At 42.6% G+C, this 15577-nt stretch overlaps 1 protein-coding gene across 19 annotated transcripts in view; it reads left to right on the plus strand.

The window, feature by feature from the left end:
* The window catches only part of RIMBP2 (RIMS binding protein 2), a 591563-nt gene that overhangs the window by 287374 nt on the left and 288612 nt on the right, over positions 1 to 15577 (plus strand). The window contains exon 1 of one of the 19 annotated variants that reach the window (XM_068243551.1): positions 1589 to 1695. The exons of the other annotated variants lie outside the window; for them this stretch is intronic. Coding sequence (XP_068099652.1) covers positions 1675 to 1695 — 21 coding nt within the window. The 5' untranslated portion in view covers positions 1589 to 1674. Of the gene's footprint in view, positions 1 to 1588; positions 1696 to 15577 lie in introns of those variants that run through there. 19 annotated transcript variants of the gene reach the window in all.

Consider the following 15577-nt stretch of genomic DNA (forward strand, 5'->3'; position numbering starts at 1 on the left):
CTTTTAGGGTATGTCTCTACCAGCTTTGCACATCTAAAGACTGAAATCCTTGCCCATTCTTCTTTGCAAAACAGCTCCAGCTCAGTCAGATTAGATGGACAGCGTTTGTGAACAGCAGTTTTCAGATCTTGCCACAGATTCTCGATTGGATTTAGATTTGGACTTTGACTGGGCCATTCTAACACATAGATATGTTTTGTTTTAAACCATTCCATTGTTGCCCTGGCTTTATGTTTAGGGCCGTTGTCCTGCTGGAAGGTAAACCTCCACCCCAGTCTCAAGTCTTTTGCAGTCTCCAAGAGGTTTTCTTCCAAGTTTGCCCTGTATTTGGCTCCATCCATCTTCCCATCAACTCTGACCAGCTACCCTGTCCCTGCTGAAGAGATGCACCCCCCCGAGCATAATACTGCCACCACAATATTTGACAGTGGGGATGGTGTGTTCAGAGTGATGTGCAGTGTTAGTTTTCCGCCACACATAGCGTTTTGCATTTTGGCCAAAAAGTTCCATTTTGGTCTCTTCTGACCAGAGCACCTTCTTCCACGTGGTTGCTGTGTCCCCCACATGGCTTGTGGCAAACTGCAAACGGGACTTCTTATGCTTTCTGTTAACAATGCCTTTCTTCTTGCCACTCTTCCATAAAGGCCAACTTTGTACAGTGCATGACTAATAGTTGTCCTATGGACAGAGCCTCCCACCTGAGCTGTAGATCTCTGCAGCTCATCCAGAGTCACCATGGGCCTCTTGACTGCATTTCTGATCAGCGCTCTCCTTGTTCGGCCTGTGAGTTTAGGTGGATGGCCTTGTCTTGGTAGGTTTACAGTTGTGCCATACTCCTTCCATTTCTGAATGATCACTTGAACAGTGCTCCGTGGGATGTTCAAGGCTTTGGAAATCTTTTTGTAGCCTAAGCCTGCTTTAAATTTCTCAATAACTTGATCCCTGACCTGTCTGGTGTGTTCTTTGGACTTCACAATGTTGTTGCTCCCAATATTCTCTTAGACAACCTCTGAGGCCCTCACAGAGCAGCTGTATTTGTACTGACATTAGATTACACACAGGTGCACTCTATTTAGTCATTAGCACTCATCAGGCAACGTCTATAGGCAACTGACTGCACTCAGATCAAAGAGGTCCAAATAATTATGCACACACCACTGTGCAGTTATTTATTTGTAAACAATGTTTGGAATCATGTATGATTTTCGTCTTACATGCGGAATTCCAATAAAATTGATTCATGTTTGTGGCAGTAATATGACAAAATGTGGAAAACTTTAAGAGGGCCGAATACTTTTGCAACCCACTGTAAGTTGCCAAATTCGAGGCATGAAGTCTTAATATAGTGATAGTGTGTGTGTGGAAAATTCAGGACAAAAACTAGATTGACACCAGCTGAGCACAGCCACGCTCATGTAAATAGCAGTGATTGTCATCCTCTTGTAATTGAATGGGTGCTCTCCTGGATTCCTCCTTCTGTGTGCAGAGGGAGGGAATTGGATTCTGCTCTCCTCCTATGAAATCCCACTGGGTATCCAGCTCTGCCTTGCAGCTGGGACTGAAAGGTCAGAACTAGCAGGAACATTCATTCTAATCTGTACACATGCCATGTAGTTGCCGGGATGTCTATCTGGTCTGGGGTAATGAGGATCAGAAATGAAGATGGATATGTAAATGCAACGCTCTGTTTGCCATGTAAGTCCATTTGAAGCTGTTCCTCAATATTATTAGAATTTTCCCTAGGTATTGAGTTCGTATACACACTTACACAGTGCTACACATCTGCACTTTTACGGACTATTAACTATTATAAACACCTGTATGTCAGGAGTTTAGCAAGTGAAATTCCACATGTGGGAATTGTGATATTTAAATAATGACTCCTATATTTCCTTGTGATATTGTTGCTTGCAAGGGATCTGCATAGCAGGCCAGACATTAAACTTTGCTGAATTTGTAACAATTAATGTTTAAATATTTATCATCATGGCTTGCTAATGAGAAAGTTGTTGTCCAGAGTGTGGACTTGCTGAATATGACTTGTCATCTGTTAATTAATAACCGCCTTGCCTATACAGCGCAGTATCTAATTAGCTGGAGTTTAAAATGATTTAATTATACTGGCCTCTGTTATGTTTATGCCGCTGTATCTTGTACAAAACCAAGTGTATAATGTGTTATTTAAGTGTATTGGAATTGTTTTAGATTATTGTGATAGCTTTTGGTTTAATTGAATATGTACTGTATATTAGTGTTGACGTAATGGCAAATTATAAATAAGCTATTTACATTTTCAGGAATAAGCTAATTATGTCTTAGAAAATGTGTAGGGAATATTATTATTTGTTCACTTTCATTAGCCTCATAATGAATATAGAATTTTTTTTGTGATTTATGACTTATTTCTGTTTTTACACGGATTTGTAAGATGTCTAAGCAGCACATAAGAACATAATTGTGACATGCTAGAACTGTAGTATATTAAAACATGGTAGACATTGGTGTTTAAATGTTTTAGCTACAAAATCTTTAGCAGTTTATCAGTACTTCCTTCAATAAAAGATGAAGATATGACTGGCTGCTAGTCACAAGCCAATCTGCAAGGACTTTTATTCATAGACTAGTATTGCATCTCATTGTTTATATTGATGATTGTTATAGAAGTCCAACACACATAGGCCCTATTCACACTGGTATTTTAAAGCCAAATGGATCCGGTAAAGCGGATCCGGTATCCGCTTCCACAGATCAATAGGCTTGGTCCACACTGGCAAACTGATCTGATCACTAGTAGATTGGATCTGTTTTCACTCCGTCTGCTGAGCGGGCGGGGGAGAGAGGGAGGGTTTCTTACCAAGGCTTCTGTCTCTTCCTCTTGCGTACCAAGTCATGTCACGTGACTACCAAGCTTCCTCCTTCAACATGAAGGGGGAAGCGTGGTAGTCACATGATGCGACGTTGGACGCAAGGGGAGAAGACGGAAGCCTGGGTAAGAAACCCTCACTCCCTCAACCGTCCGCTCAGGTACAATTTAGCATCCCCCCAGACCCCTCCCCCAGTGGAGCGTCCCCACATCCCCCCCCAAACCCCCCTATGCCCAGTGAAGTGTCCACACATTACGCCCCCTCCCCCCCCCAGACCCCCACCCCCATTGAATTTTTGCCGTTACAACGGGCCGTTTCTTTACTAGAACGTTCTCGTTCTCTCATTACTCCCAATACAGGGCTTCAGCTTCCACTTCTGGTCTGCTGGGCTCAGCGGTTCAGAAAATTGCTGCAGGGAGGAAACTTGCAGTCCGTTCCGTGGAACAGATATACCGGATCCATTCAGATGGACGCATGTGAACAGTTCCATAGGTTAACATTGGATCCATTCGCATCCGTTCTGTTTGTACAGTATACATTCTGTTCCGCGAACGGACTGTTTTTAAACGCAAGTCTGAACCGGGCCCTACATGTTCCCTCTACACTATACAGTTCCTATATGGAACAGAGGCAGGAAATTTGGGCATGCCTGGAAACTTAAGGCCTGCCATAGACCGTAACCTAAACTACAGCTATGGCAGCGCTAACTGGACAATTTGGGAGTGGGGGTGCTGGAGTTTGGCTATTTTATAGCCGAACTCTGGTTATTGTCGGAGTGGTGGCGCATCCAAGTAGCGACAGAGATACCAGTGATTCGCAGAGTTTGGGTACAATTTATTTGTTTCTTACTTTGCATAGCCTCATGGAATAGGTTGGCGTTTTATACATCAATAAAAATTATAATTGGATATTTTCTAGATGCCTTGCACATTTCAATCAATAAGTATGCAGCAGTAATATTTAATAATTAGCTTAAGAATTGGGACAGCTGGTTTCACACCAAAATTAGCAAGAGAGAGTGGTGAGCTGGGCCGGGACAAGGCAGAGGCCGGACAGGCTGCAGCCTCTGAGCGCTTCCACTAGAGGGCGCATTCCTCTGCACTTTCCCCGCTCGCCCTATTCATTTGCCTTCTCCCCTTCTGCTCTGCAATCTCCCCCACTAGCCACTAAACTAATCTCCCCAAGTCCCCTGATAATATATCCCCCATTCCCCCTCCTGTCTGGCAAGGAGCATTCCGATTTGCCCTGGCTGAGCTGTAACAGCCGCGCTGTCATCAAAGAGGTGACAGGCACGGCTGTGTGCATTAGGTTGCTAGGCAACAGCAGGAAGCCGACTTCTGCTGTAATGGAACTGGCTGTTGGCTTCCTGCAGAGTTGCCTGTGTGTCAGATAGCTGGACTGGACGGGGGGGGGGGGGGGGGGGTACTGTGTGTGTGGGGGGGGGGTGTGTACTGTGTATGTGTACAGTGTGTGTGTGTATGTGTACAGTGTGTGTATGTGTACAGTGTGTGTACAGTGTTTATACAGTGTGTGTGTATGTGTACAGTGTGTATGTGTACAGTGTGTGTACAGTGTGTGTATGTGTACAGTGTGTGTGTGTGTACAGTGTGTGTGTATGTGTACAGTGTGTGTACAGTGTTTATACAGTGTGTGTGTGTGTGTATGTGTACAGTGTGTATGTGTACAGTGTGTGTGTACAGTGTGTGTATGTGTACAGTGTGTATGTGTACAGTGTGTGTGTACAGTGTGTGTATGTGTACAGTGTGTGTGTATGTGTACAGTGTGTGTGTACAGTGTGTGTATTTGTACAGTGTGTATACAGTTTGTGTGTGTGTGTATACAGTGTGTATATATGTACAGTGTGTGTGTATGTGTACAGTGTGTGTACAATGTGTTTGTGTATACAGTGTGTGTGTTTAGCTCCCTCGACATCTTCCCAGTTCCCTCGGTTGCGGTGTTGCCAGCCCTGTAAAGTCTATGACTCGGCTGAGTTACAGACTACTGTGAATGTGCAGTCCTGGCCAGGGCCGGGCCGAGGCAGAGGCAGATGAGGCACCAGCCTCAGAGCGCTGCACCCTGAGGGCGGATTTCTCATTCCTGGCTGGCCACCGCCTGCCTCCCTTCCCTGCCCGGAACCGATATTGCCTACAGTAACGGAAGTCTCCAGCCCCACAACCACCGCCCCCACTGCCATCCGCCACCACCATATGGGTAAGAGGCCACAGGAGCCATAGGTAAGTAATGCCTATTATACCAGCTCCCCCCCCCCCCCCCCCCAGTGGAACACTAAGGTTGGCTTGTTTACTTTCCGGGGGGGGGAACGCACTTTGGGATCTCTGCTCTGTTGCCGGAAAACCTCGTCCCAGCACTGGTGGTGAGGGTGCATATATCCAACGTTAGTTTTTCTAGTTTTTCTTTTTTTACTACTTTTATAGTTTGGCTTGAAGAAAGAAGATCACTATGTAACTTTTTTTTCAACTGTAATACACAAGTGTTCATTTGCATGACATGAAAATGAATATGTTAGTGTAGTAAATTATAAGCAGTAAACAGCTGTGGCAGTAACCGCTAATGAAACTAACTAAATTGTACTGTTGGACACCCTTCCACCTGCCCAGTGATAAAGGCCCTGGCCCTAATTACCTTATAATGCATTAATAACTAGTAGTAGCTATCCTGACCCAACCATTGACATCTGCAGAGTTTCTGCATTTTCTGCCACTTCAATCTCTGGACTGTCCCTCACCAACTATAGACTCTTCCTAAGCAACTAAGTAAGCATCTGAAAGATGGCACTTAATCATTACAAACTGGGGAAATTCTATATAAACTGCTAATTGGTTTCAGTTTGCAATGATCACTGTCTGTAATGTCCTCAAGGAGAAATGTGGAAGTTCAGGCAAGTTCTGGAAGAACAAGAATACTTTCAGAGAGAACAACTTGTAGGCTGCCCAGAAAGGCAATGCAAAACCTTAATGCAACTGCAAAGAACCTGCAAGAGGGTTTGTTTGCCACAGGAATGAAGCTACAGCATTCTATAAAGTAGCATTAGTGTGTATAAACATAACTTGGGAAGATCACCCATAAGAAGGAAGTCTTACCTGAGGCCTCATCAGAAACCTCTTTGTCCTAAAAATATGCAAAATAGCATCTAAACTGCCCAGAGGCCTTTTGGAATAAAGTTATTTAGCCACAGTCCGTAAAGTAAGTTTGGAGGAAAAAAACAAAACTTTATCAACTTGTAAACATGGAGGTGGGTCCATTATGCTTTGAGGTTGCAGGACAACTAAGGATCTAGGACACTACACTGGTAAAATGAAAAATATATTCCACTGAATATATTAATAAATTCTAGATGCCGGTATTAAATTGTTAGCCTGGAGGATTCTAGAAGAAAAGCAAGCTGAAGGTTTAGAGATGCCTCTTACAATCTCATCATTTAAACATCATTTAAACCTGCATGTAGTTATTAAGCATGCCATACATGCAAGTAGTCCCAAAAAGGAATAAGACATGTTAGAATCATCAGATCCAACGCCTTATATTAGTTTCGATGCCCCAATCTACCTCTGCAATTTTCCCCTTGTGTGGCGCATCCCCACTTGAACAGGAGACAAGTAGCGCCTGACTTCAGTAACACACAGGTATAGGGAATGAAGGCCGTAGGGCAATGGTACCATCAGAACCACACTACACAGACGCAGGCAGGAATATTAAACCAGGTCAAGTCCAGATCAGCATCAGGTAATCCAAATATAGTACAAAATCACAAATCCAGTAACAATCCAGTGGTTATACATGATAGATTAGAAACATACGGCACCAAAGGACGTGGCAATATCAGATCAAGTTCAGCTCCAAAGGTCAATCCAGACAGCAATCCGTATACCCGGGTCAAGAGGAAAAGCAAGGTTGTACATGAACAATCCACAAATCTCACACCCAACAGAGTAGCACAAGGTTGATATTGTTATAACGGGCAATGAAACATTGAACAGAGCAGGCTTAAATAAGCAGAAAGCATCAGGGAACCACAAATCCCAGCATCTAATTGGCTGCTGAATTGTATTGCAATCAATGTGCCTGCAGTACCCACTTTTGGCGCTGTCTGAGACCATAAGAAGAGGGAAGAGCTGAGCTCGTGTCTACAGCCTGTTTGAGCCATGCACACAGACATATGTGCACGGCTCCTGGGAATATCGCAGCGGCCCGACCCAGAAGATTGCTGCTCAGAGTGGCTTCTGGAGGATGCGGTCCCGCCATAGACTAAACTGTGCAGGCGCAGTACATCCGAGCTGGTGTCTGTGCAATAACGTTGGGAGGCCAGGAGGACATGGAAAGTCTCTGCAGGATCCAGAAGGTAAGAATCTAGTTGTTGTTTTTTTTTTTTTTCATTTTAATTTCCTTAGGTAGACTTAATTTAGGCAGGAGTACAAGTACTTGCATACAATTATTTCTTCTGTGTAACTGCAGTTTAATTGCGGACTGTCTCCAGGTCAAAGATGGTATCACTACACAGTTCACTGCAGCCCTCGTTTTGCAGCGGGGATGGGGTGGTTACCTGTGCTGAAGACTACTAAAGCGAATAATAAGGTAAAAAGGGCAAAATGTATTCGCTTCAGTGTCTCTTTAATGCACGCTATGCGCGCTAGTGGCAGCATAGCGTGCCTTCTCAAATGTAGTCAGAGTTGTGCATAGCGAGCGCTATGAACTTACGGCAGCTAATTGGCAATAAGGAGCACTCGACTCGTCCCCCCCTGAGCCCCAGCGGGTCCAGTAACTTAAAGGACGCGATCCCCGCACTTTGATTGGCCCAATAGGCTGCCTGTCTCTTGATCATCATGGCCAGCATGCCATGTATTTAGTAATATCATAAGGGCATTACACTTTACACAGTAACATACCTCCCAACTTTTTGAGATGAGAAAGAGGGACACTTAAGCCACTCCCCCGCCACATCCCTAATCACGCCCCCATCACACCCCTAGTCACACATATCATAAAGATTTAATAAGAAAAATATGTTGTTTTCTAATTCAAACCACACTGGTCCTTTCTATCCTGGTTCATTTTCCTTCATATTAACATTTTAAAATTAGTAATATATCAATTTAAAGGATGGGAATAAAGTTTAGACTCAAACACATGTTTTGTAGAAAAATATAGATCTATTTACATAGAAAGAGGGACAAATGAGTAGGACAAAGGGACAGGGCTTCCATAAAGGGACTGTCCCTCCAAAAGAGGGACGGTTGGGAGCTATGCAGTAACACTAGGGAACAGTTTATCCCTTTTCTTATGTTTCACGTTGGAAGAAGGGTAGGGAGTTGGAAGTGAACAAATCATGGACTTGTTCCTTTTTATATTTTGTTTTGTTTCCCCAATGAATATCATGCTTATATGCCACATCCTCGACACCCTGCCTCTTCCCCCTTCATTCCCCTCTTTTTGTGTATATAAATATATGTGCCCACAAATGATGGAAAATTGAGACTAATTGGTACACTGATTTTTCTGTACATTTCTATTTCAGATCACAAGCCGTAGCAGTGTAAGGGTATATAATTATATAGCTATTATACGTAACGGCAAAATAATTGCATTTCATAGTCTAAAAGTGGGCTTAGAGCATGGAAGCTGTAATTAGCTTTGCTGTATTCAGGAAGAGATCTTTATAATGGGTGTAAAATTAATACATACACTTATTTGCTGCTTTTGCAATTTTCCCTGGAATACCACTAGATCTCTCTTTTCAGAGTTACAGTGTAGAAAGAACACGAGAACAAGTGTTTCCATTTTCAGTTACATCTGCAAGTAAATAGCGAATATTACCACTGCAGTTACAAAGCAATGCGGGGAACAGAAATATCGAACAGATGTCCATTTGTAGCTTGTGCAAATGTACAGAATTACTTTCTGCAGATTATTATTCATGAAGTTTGGGGATTTTTACACTTAGGGGCTTGTGCACACTTAATGTGTACAATAATGCATTTTTCTTACGTAGACCATGCGCATTTGTGCTTGTTTCAGCGCACACATCATAAAATAGATCGATAAATGCATGCTTCATAGGTACAAATGTTCTCTGCTAAGTGATAATGCATCACACAGCGACACAAGGCAGTGGCATGCACATAAATGTCAGTCTGTGGACTTTGCTCTGCCTAAGGCAGGGAACACACTTGTCTTTCAGTTTTCTGCATGCGTTTTTCTGCGTAGGTTTTCTGCACACCAAGTATGTTTCTATGCAGGAAAATGTGCTCGTTTTTCCACAGCAGCCAATGTAATTGATACAGAAAACTGACAAAATGTGCAGACTCATGATGCAGAATGTCAGTTTTTTTTCTTACACACATTAAGTGTGAACTAGCCCATTGATTAACATGACTTCTCAGATTTTCAGTGCAGAAAACGCGTAAGAAAACTGCCAAGTGTGTTCCCTGCCTCAAAGTTGACAGCACTGCACAGTTGTGCACATGCCCTAAATGTCTGTCTGTCTCTCGCTCCTCCCTCAAGGCCTGCATTGCTAGACAAGGGTTCAATTACTCTGGTGAGAAGTTTGGTTTCATATTTAGGGTGAGACAGTGGTATAGTCTAGATTTCCTATAAGGCATGTAGACACATGCCTACAGGTGCCTGAAGATGGAAAGGCCGCTCACTCCCCTACCCAAGGGCCTCTCTGCTGCCTTACCTATGCAGAGTCCCTAGCAAAGTGCAAATGGGGGGTTATTCAACTGGGTCTCTGCATTCCAGTGGCCAGATCTTTCTTAAGTCAGGGGCACCTCTAGCTACTTAATACTGAGGATAGCTCTGGCTACCTAACACTAAGGGGGACCTGTAGCTACTTATGTTGGGCAAGGGAACTAAGGGGGAAGTGACAGCGGGGCCAGCAGTGCGGTTTCGGTCGGTGTTTGTAAGTTCATGGAGGGTGAAGTTTAGAGTGCCGGGACATCTGTGCCTATAGGCTCCTGTGATGTAAATCCGGGCTTGGGCATAGTAGCTAGCACTGTCGCTTGGCAGTACTGGGTCCCGGGTAGTGATGTATGCAAGCAGCTCGCCTGCATGTAGGCAAACTGCTCGCCGCAAAGCTAGGGGCAGCCTGGCCCAGTACTACTTCCAGATCTCAATGTCCAGCAGTAGTACGCATGCCCTGGCCCAGACGCATTCTTTAGTACGCATGCCCTGGCCTGGCGGTTTGCGTCCTTGATTGCGTGCCTTTGTGCATGAGCTTGATGTCACGCAGCGTGAGGGCCACAGGCGCCCAGGGCATGCGTATTACTGTGGGACGTTGCAGCCCGGAATTAGTACAGGGCCAGGCTGCCCATAGCAGTTCGCCACCATCTCTAGTCCCAGGACTCTTTTTCATGGAATGGATATGTTCTCCCCTATGTTTGCTTGCTTTTCCACAGGCACCCTGGTGTTCTCCTGTATCCTAAAAGCATACAGATAAATTAGCTTCCCCAAGAAAATCTGCCTTCGTTGTACATATGACTATGATGGGAATGAGATTGTTAGTCTAATATTAGTCTATATAAGCACTGCAGAAGATTTCAGGGCTATTTACTATAAATACAAAATACATGAAATAGAAATAAATGAAATATTTGTTTTATACTTTGTACAATACATGGGAGCCTATCTATGTATCCAGTATTAAACCATGTCAAACAATCATCAAATTACATGACAATAGCAGATTCTGTTTAAATATATGATGTGAGTGGGCGGCCTACAGAGCATTGCGATATCTGGTGATGAATAAGGTGGCGAGTGTGGAAATGCACTATTTCCTACTCATTTCAATGGAGGCAATAACTGCTCCTGATGTGCAGAGAGCCTTGAGATCCAGTGGGTCATTGCACATCATGCTAGGCAGTAGCAGTCACTGTCTCATAAGCCAAAGACTCATGGGTGGGAGGAGCTGACACTGCAACATTTCCATCCATTCACATCTACTGCAAAGCTCTTTCCTTTTGTGTTTTATGCCTGCTTGCATGACATACAAATAAACAGACCCTTTAATAGTTTCTGCTCCAAAGCCTGAATTGTTTGCCAGCGGAATCGGTGACTGTTAGTGACTGCACCACTAGGGTTCTGCACAGATCCATCTTACTTTATCATATTGCTGTCAAGCTATGACAGCAAACAGACCTGATTTCACTGTGTTCTCTCCATTATCATCTGTTCTCTAACAGAACCTAATGCTGAGGGAACGTTATTATTTCAGGAAAGGAAATAACTAAAATCGATAAATAAGTTACACATGTGATTTACACATACTGTATATGCGTGCTATTGCTTAGCAATAATGTAAACAGGCTGTATTCTATGGAGCTAAAGATTAGTGAGTTGGCTCACCTAAACTAGGATTTGATTCAGATCAGTGAGATTTGTGGCAGGTGGATGTCTACTGCATATAACCAGTTTCCCAAATCAACTAGTCCGGGGCGCAGTTCAAGTGAAATTCCTCCTTTGTAATTTAATATTGTAAACATCATCATTCCATTTCAGTTTGCAGCCTGCTCTGGATGTCTAAAAAGTCTTGGAAGCGTAATACTAATGTATTCCAAATGAGAAATGTGTATATTTTAGTGCTCTCTGTAATGTAGTAAACTGTCCAATCTGCAAGCATTCTGAAAATGCAGGAAATCAGGATAAAATGACAGTTTTATTACACAATTGTGCACCATCCTTGTCCCCAGCAGAGATGATCAATAAGTTCATTTTTCTGATCTGAATGTGACTACATTAATGTGACTACATCTTCCAGCAGTGAGATGTAATCCCATTAATAGACTGTATCCCAGCATGCATTGCAGTGATTGAGGACATGCACCCCAGCTGCATTGAACTGCTTCCTCTGCGGTAGAAGAAGAAGCAAGATGGAGGTACATGGATAGACGAGGGGGCTCTAGAGAGCAGCCCCCCTTCCTCCATGGATGAGGGAATTCTCACTTCCCTCAAAATGCACTCCATTTACGAACCTCCCTCAGGGGAGGCTTCCCACTACTGAGGTAAGTATCTAAGTTTCATTTTTTTAAGTCACTTCAGCTGTCCTTTAAGTTTGGGGCACCTTATATAATGTTGCCACACTCTGATAGGTGGCAGCCAAGCTAGGGGCGGGCCTTGGCCATGCAGGTAGGCGTGCACAGAGCCCTGATGGCGATTTGAAAAAAAATTGCCTGGGCCAGTTCTGCAAAGCGATCACCTGCCTGGATGGGTGACGTCAGGACAGGTGAGTATTTTGCCCCGCAAACCTCACAATACTCCATTATGCAGAAAGAGCCTGTCATTACAGGTTCTGTCGATTTTCACTTTAGGTACTCTTTAAAGTTTATCTATATTCAGGAACATATTTGCAATAAAAGTGATGGGGGTTTCCCTCACAAAGGAACGCGCACACGCACACGCACACGCACACACACACACACACACACTTGTTTCCTTATATTACACTCCTTACAGGAGATAATGACTATATAACCATGAGCTATGAATGCCACAGGACTGACTAACTACTAGAACATAATGGGCTTTGGAAGTGTAAATACATTCCTATCAGTGGAGCCTAGAGGACAAGATAACCCTCTAGTGTCTGTTGTAAATGCAGGTTATGTCATTTTCAGAATTTGCAAAAAAGCAAGCCCATTATGCAGCTCTGGTCAGCAAAGTGACAGTCTTCCCTGGTAAAACCTGTTATCTGTGTGTGTGGAGCATGATAGACATACGATCAAGAAAAGGAAACTTCAGTTCAAGTTTGATTTTAATCAAAAGAAAAAAATATGAACATCATCATTAAATTGTCTTATAACTAAAGCAGTAATGATTGCTGACAAGCCATATGGGGATTAACGTATACATTTGAGACAATATCTGGAAGGTAGAAATTAGCATTTGTACTCTAATCCACAGCAGCCTCATAATCAGTAAAGCGCAGATTTTGCCAGGAGGACCTTTTACGTTAGACTCTAAGCTGCCAGGCAAGTAAGCAGTGCAGAACAGTAAACCACCTGATGCCAAAGGGTCCTCGCAAGCCAATTTCTCCACATCCCAAAGACCATATGCCAGAATGGATTTTAGCTTTTGATATGACAGACCTCTTTTTTTTTTCTAAGTATATTTCAGAGACTGCTCTTTTCCTGTATTGAGGTGTGTTCATTCCAACAGAAATAGCAGTAGGAGTATCTCATCGTAGACATGGATTTTTTAAAATGTAAATGTTTCTAAATAAAACCTCTCTGTCGCAAGGTTTTGAGCAGATATTGTCTCTCTGGGCATTTTACACGTTTCTTCCTAGCCTGGCAAAAAAAAAAAAATCTCTCAGAGCATCGGCTGACCTAGTTTCATGCCAACTAGTAAAATATTCTACATGCTAGAAATGCAGCGTGTGTGAGGCTCGTGTTTGCATAGCAGTGACGGTCATAGTGTGGCATCCATGAAGCAGCATTGTGGGATTACCCTTGTGCAGGATCGCTACCGGGAGACATGGACAGGAAAGGTGTTTGGAACGAAGCTCTGGATGATTGGTAAGGTGGGGACTGCTTTTTAGTTCAGAGAGATGTGCATTCCCTAGCTTTGTGCATGCATTGCATTGGAGATAACTGCATTGACCATCATAGAAAAATAGGACACATGCAACAACCACAGCAACTAATCACCAGTATTCAACAGATTACTGTTCTAATTATAAAGTCTTATTTGCTACTGTATTTTGTAGCCACCTAGTTCTTTTCAGTAATTAACCTCCAAAAATGTAGTATATGCTTGTGGATATAGATCAACGTTCCATTTCAGTGTGAGTTTGGGATACAGTCTGTTACATGTCTGTCAGGAAAAGCGTTATTTGTGGTGGAAATGTCAGTTGAGTTAGCTATTCATGTAATAAGGGAGCTGTTCTCTGCAAATTGGTGCTGAAATGCTTTGCTGGCATTTAACACGTACAGCACAGCCTTCCATGTGTATAACTATCAATGCGTTTTGCAGAAATTGCACCCAAGTGCACACCATACTGACAATTCCATTTAAATGCAAAACTGATCTAAAAGGCCCACTGGCGTGACGGTGCGTCCTGGGTGACTTTATTACACCTTGTGAAAACACCTTATTTATGTGCCATGGAAAAGGTTGTCTCTTTGTTATTATAATTCTGCTAGCATGCTTTATTTTTTCTTAATAGTGATTTAGTAAAGGTTTAACAGACCGTTGAATCAGACTTAGCCTGGAAAAGCCAGTCATGTAATTTGCATATTAAATAAAAATATTCCCTAGTTGTCCTAAACCCATAATCTTCACAGTGGCTAAATGGTTAGCACGCCTGCCTTGCAGCTCTATGGCCCTTCATTTGTATTTCAGTATGGGTGATATAGCTAAGGTTTGAATGTTTCACCCTTGTCAGTGCTGGGATCCTCGGAGTATACCGGTTTCCCTCCAAACATATGCTGCTAAATGAATTGTCCCTGTTGTATGTAATGGAAATTAGATTGCAAGCTCCTTTGAGGGCAGAGACAGATGTGAACAGTCCTGTACACTCTGTAAAGTGCTGCCTAATCGCTTTTGCAATACTAAAATGAGAAATCAGAATTCCAAATGCGATCCCCACACTATTACAGTGCTGTACATAATCAGCCTTATAATCACATTTGTAAAAATGCATTTTAGAATGATTGAATGTGTGAAACAAAAACAAATTTGGATATTAGAGTATAAACTACAAAAAAAGGCGCCGTGTATTTATTTTCATTCGGAAGCACGTGTCAATATAGATTAGTTGTGATATATCTCTACAGGTTTCCTTATGTTTTCCTTGTAAAGTTCCATGATCTTTCCTCTGTTTATATTCTAATATACACATTTTGTTGTCCTTCATTAGTTTGGGAATAGGGGATAATTTTTTATTTTTCCATAAATATGTACACAAATAGAAGTGTTTTTTTCGAGCCCATTTTTCCGTGTTATCATTGAATGGGTGTTTAAAGAGGAGCTGTTAGGTATAGGGTCTCAGAGAAAATAAACACATATATCAGTAGCTAAAGATTGGCTGTACTTACATTACATATGCATTTCACTGTCCATGTTTGTACTTCACATAATTTTTATATAGTATTTGCAGAGATTGATGCTCCTGACAGCTCATGGCAGGTTCCATGTTTGTCTGTCTCCTATGAAGCCAAATGTGTTGTCATGTCCTGCCTGCTTCCTGATGATTCCACTCTCACAAACACTGGTAATGAATAACACTACTGTGCAGTGAATATTAATTAGCCATGTGGCTAGGAACAATAGCGGACTCCTGCAGTGTACTCTGCCCGAGATTTATTAGTGCTGTGAGCTAGACTGTTACATGCTGTTGAAACTTGAGCCTCACTAGCAGCCAGGGGAGGGCCCCAGAATGCTTTGCAGTATCTGTTATTCGGCTTGCGTCCTCCTTAGGAGCCTGGGAATACGGAGCCTTGCTGTCAGCAAACATCTAAAGTAAGAGAGATTTTTAACTGCAGTATTGCCTTTTTGGCTTCCTTCTAAACTGTTTAACACAGGAGAATAGAGGTTTAAATTAGCTTTTGCAGCCTGACAGTTACTCTTTAAAGTACATTTTGTTCTTCTTTAGTCATTTATACTTTTAAATTATAACATTAAAAAAAAAACTGTTTCACGCTTGATATTGTAATAAGCTGCCATGTAGTTACTTTCTGACCTGCACTTTTGCAATATAA

Source organism: Hyperolius riggenbachi, chromosome 1, assembly GCF_040937935.1.
Source record: "Hyperolius riggenbachi isolate aHypRig1 chromosome 1, aHypRig1.pri, whole genome shotgun sequence".
NCBI lineage: Eukaryota > Metazoa > Chordata > Amphibia > Anura > Hyperoliidae > Hyperolius > Hyperolius riggenbachi.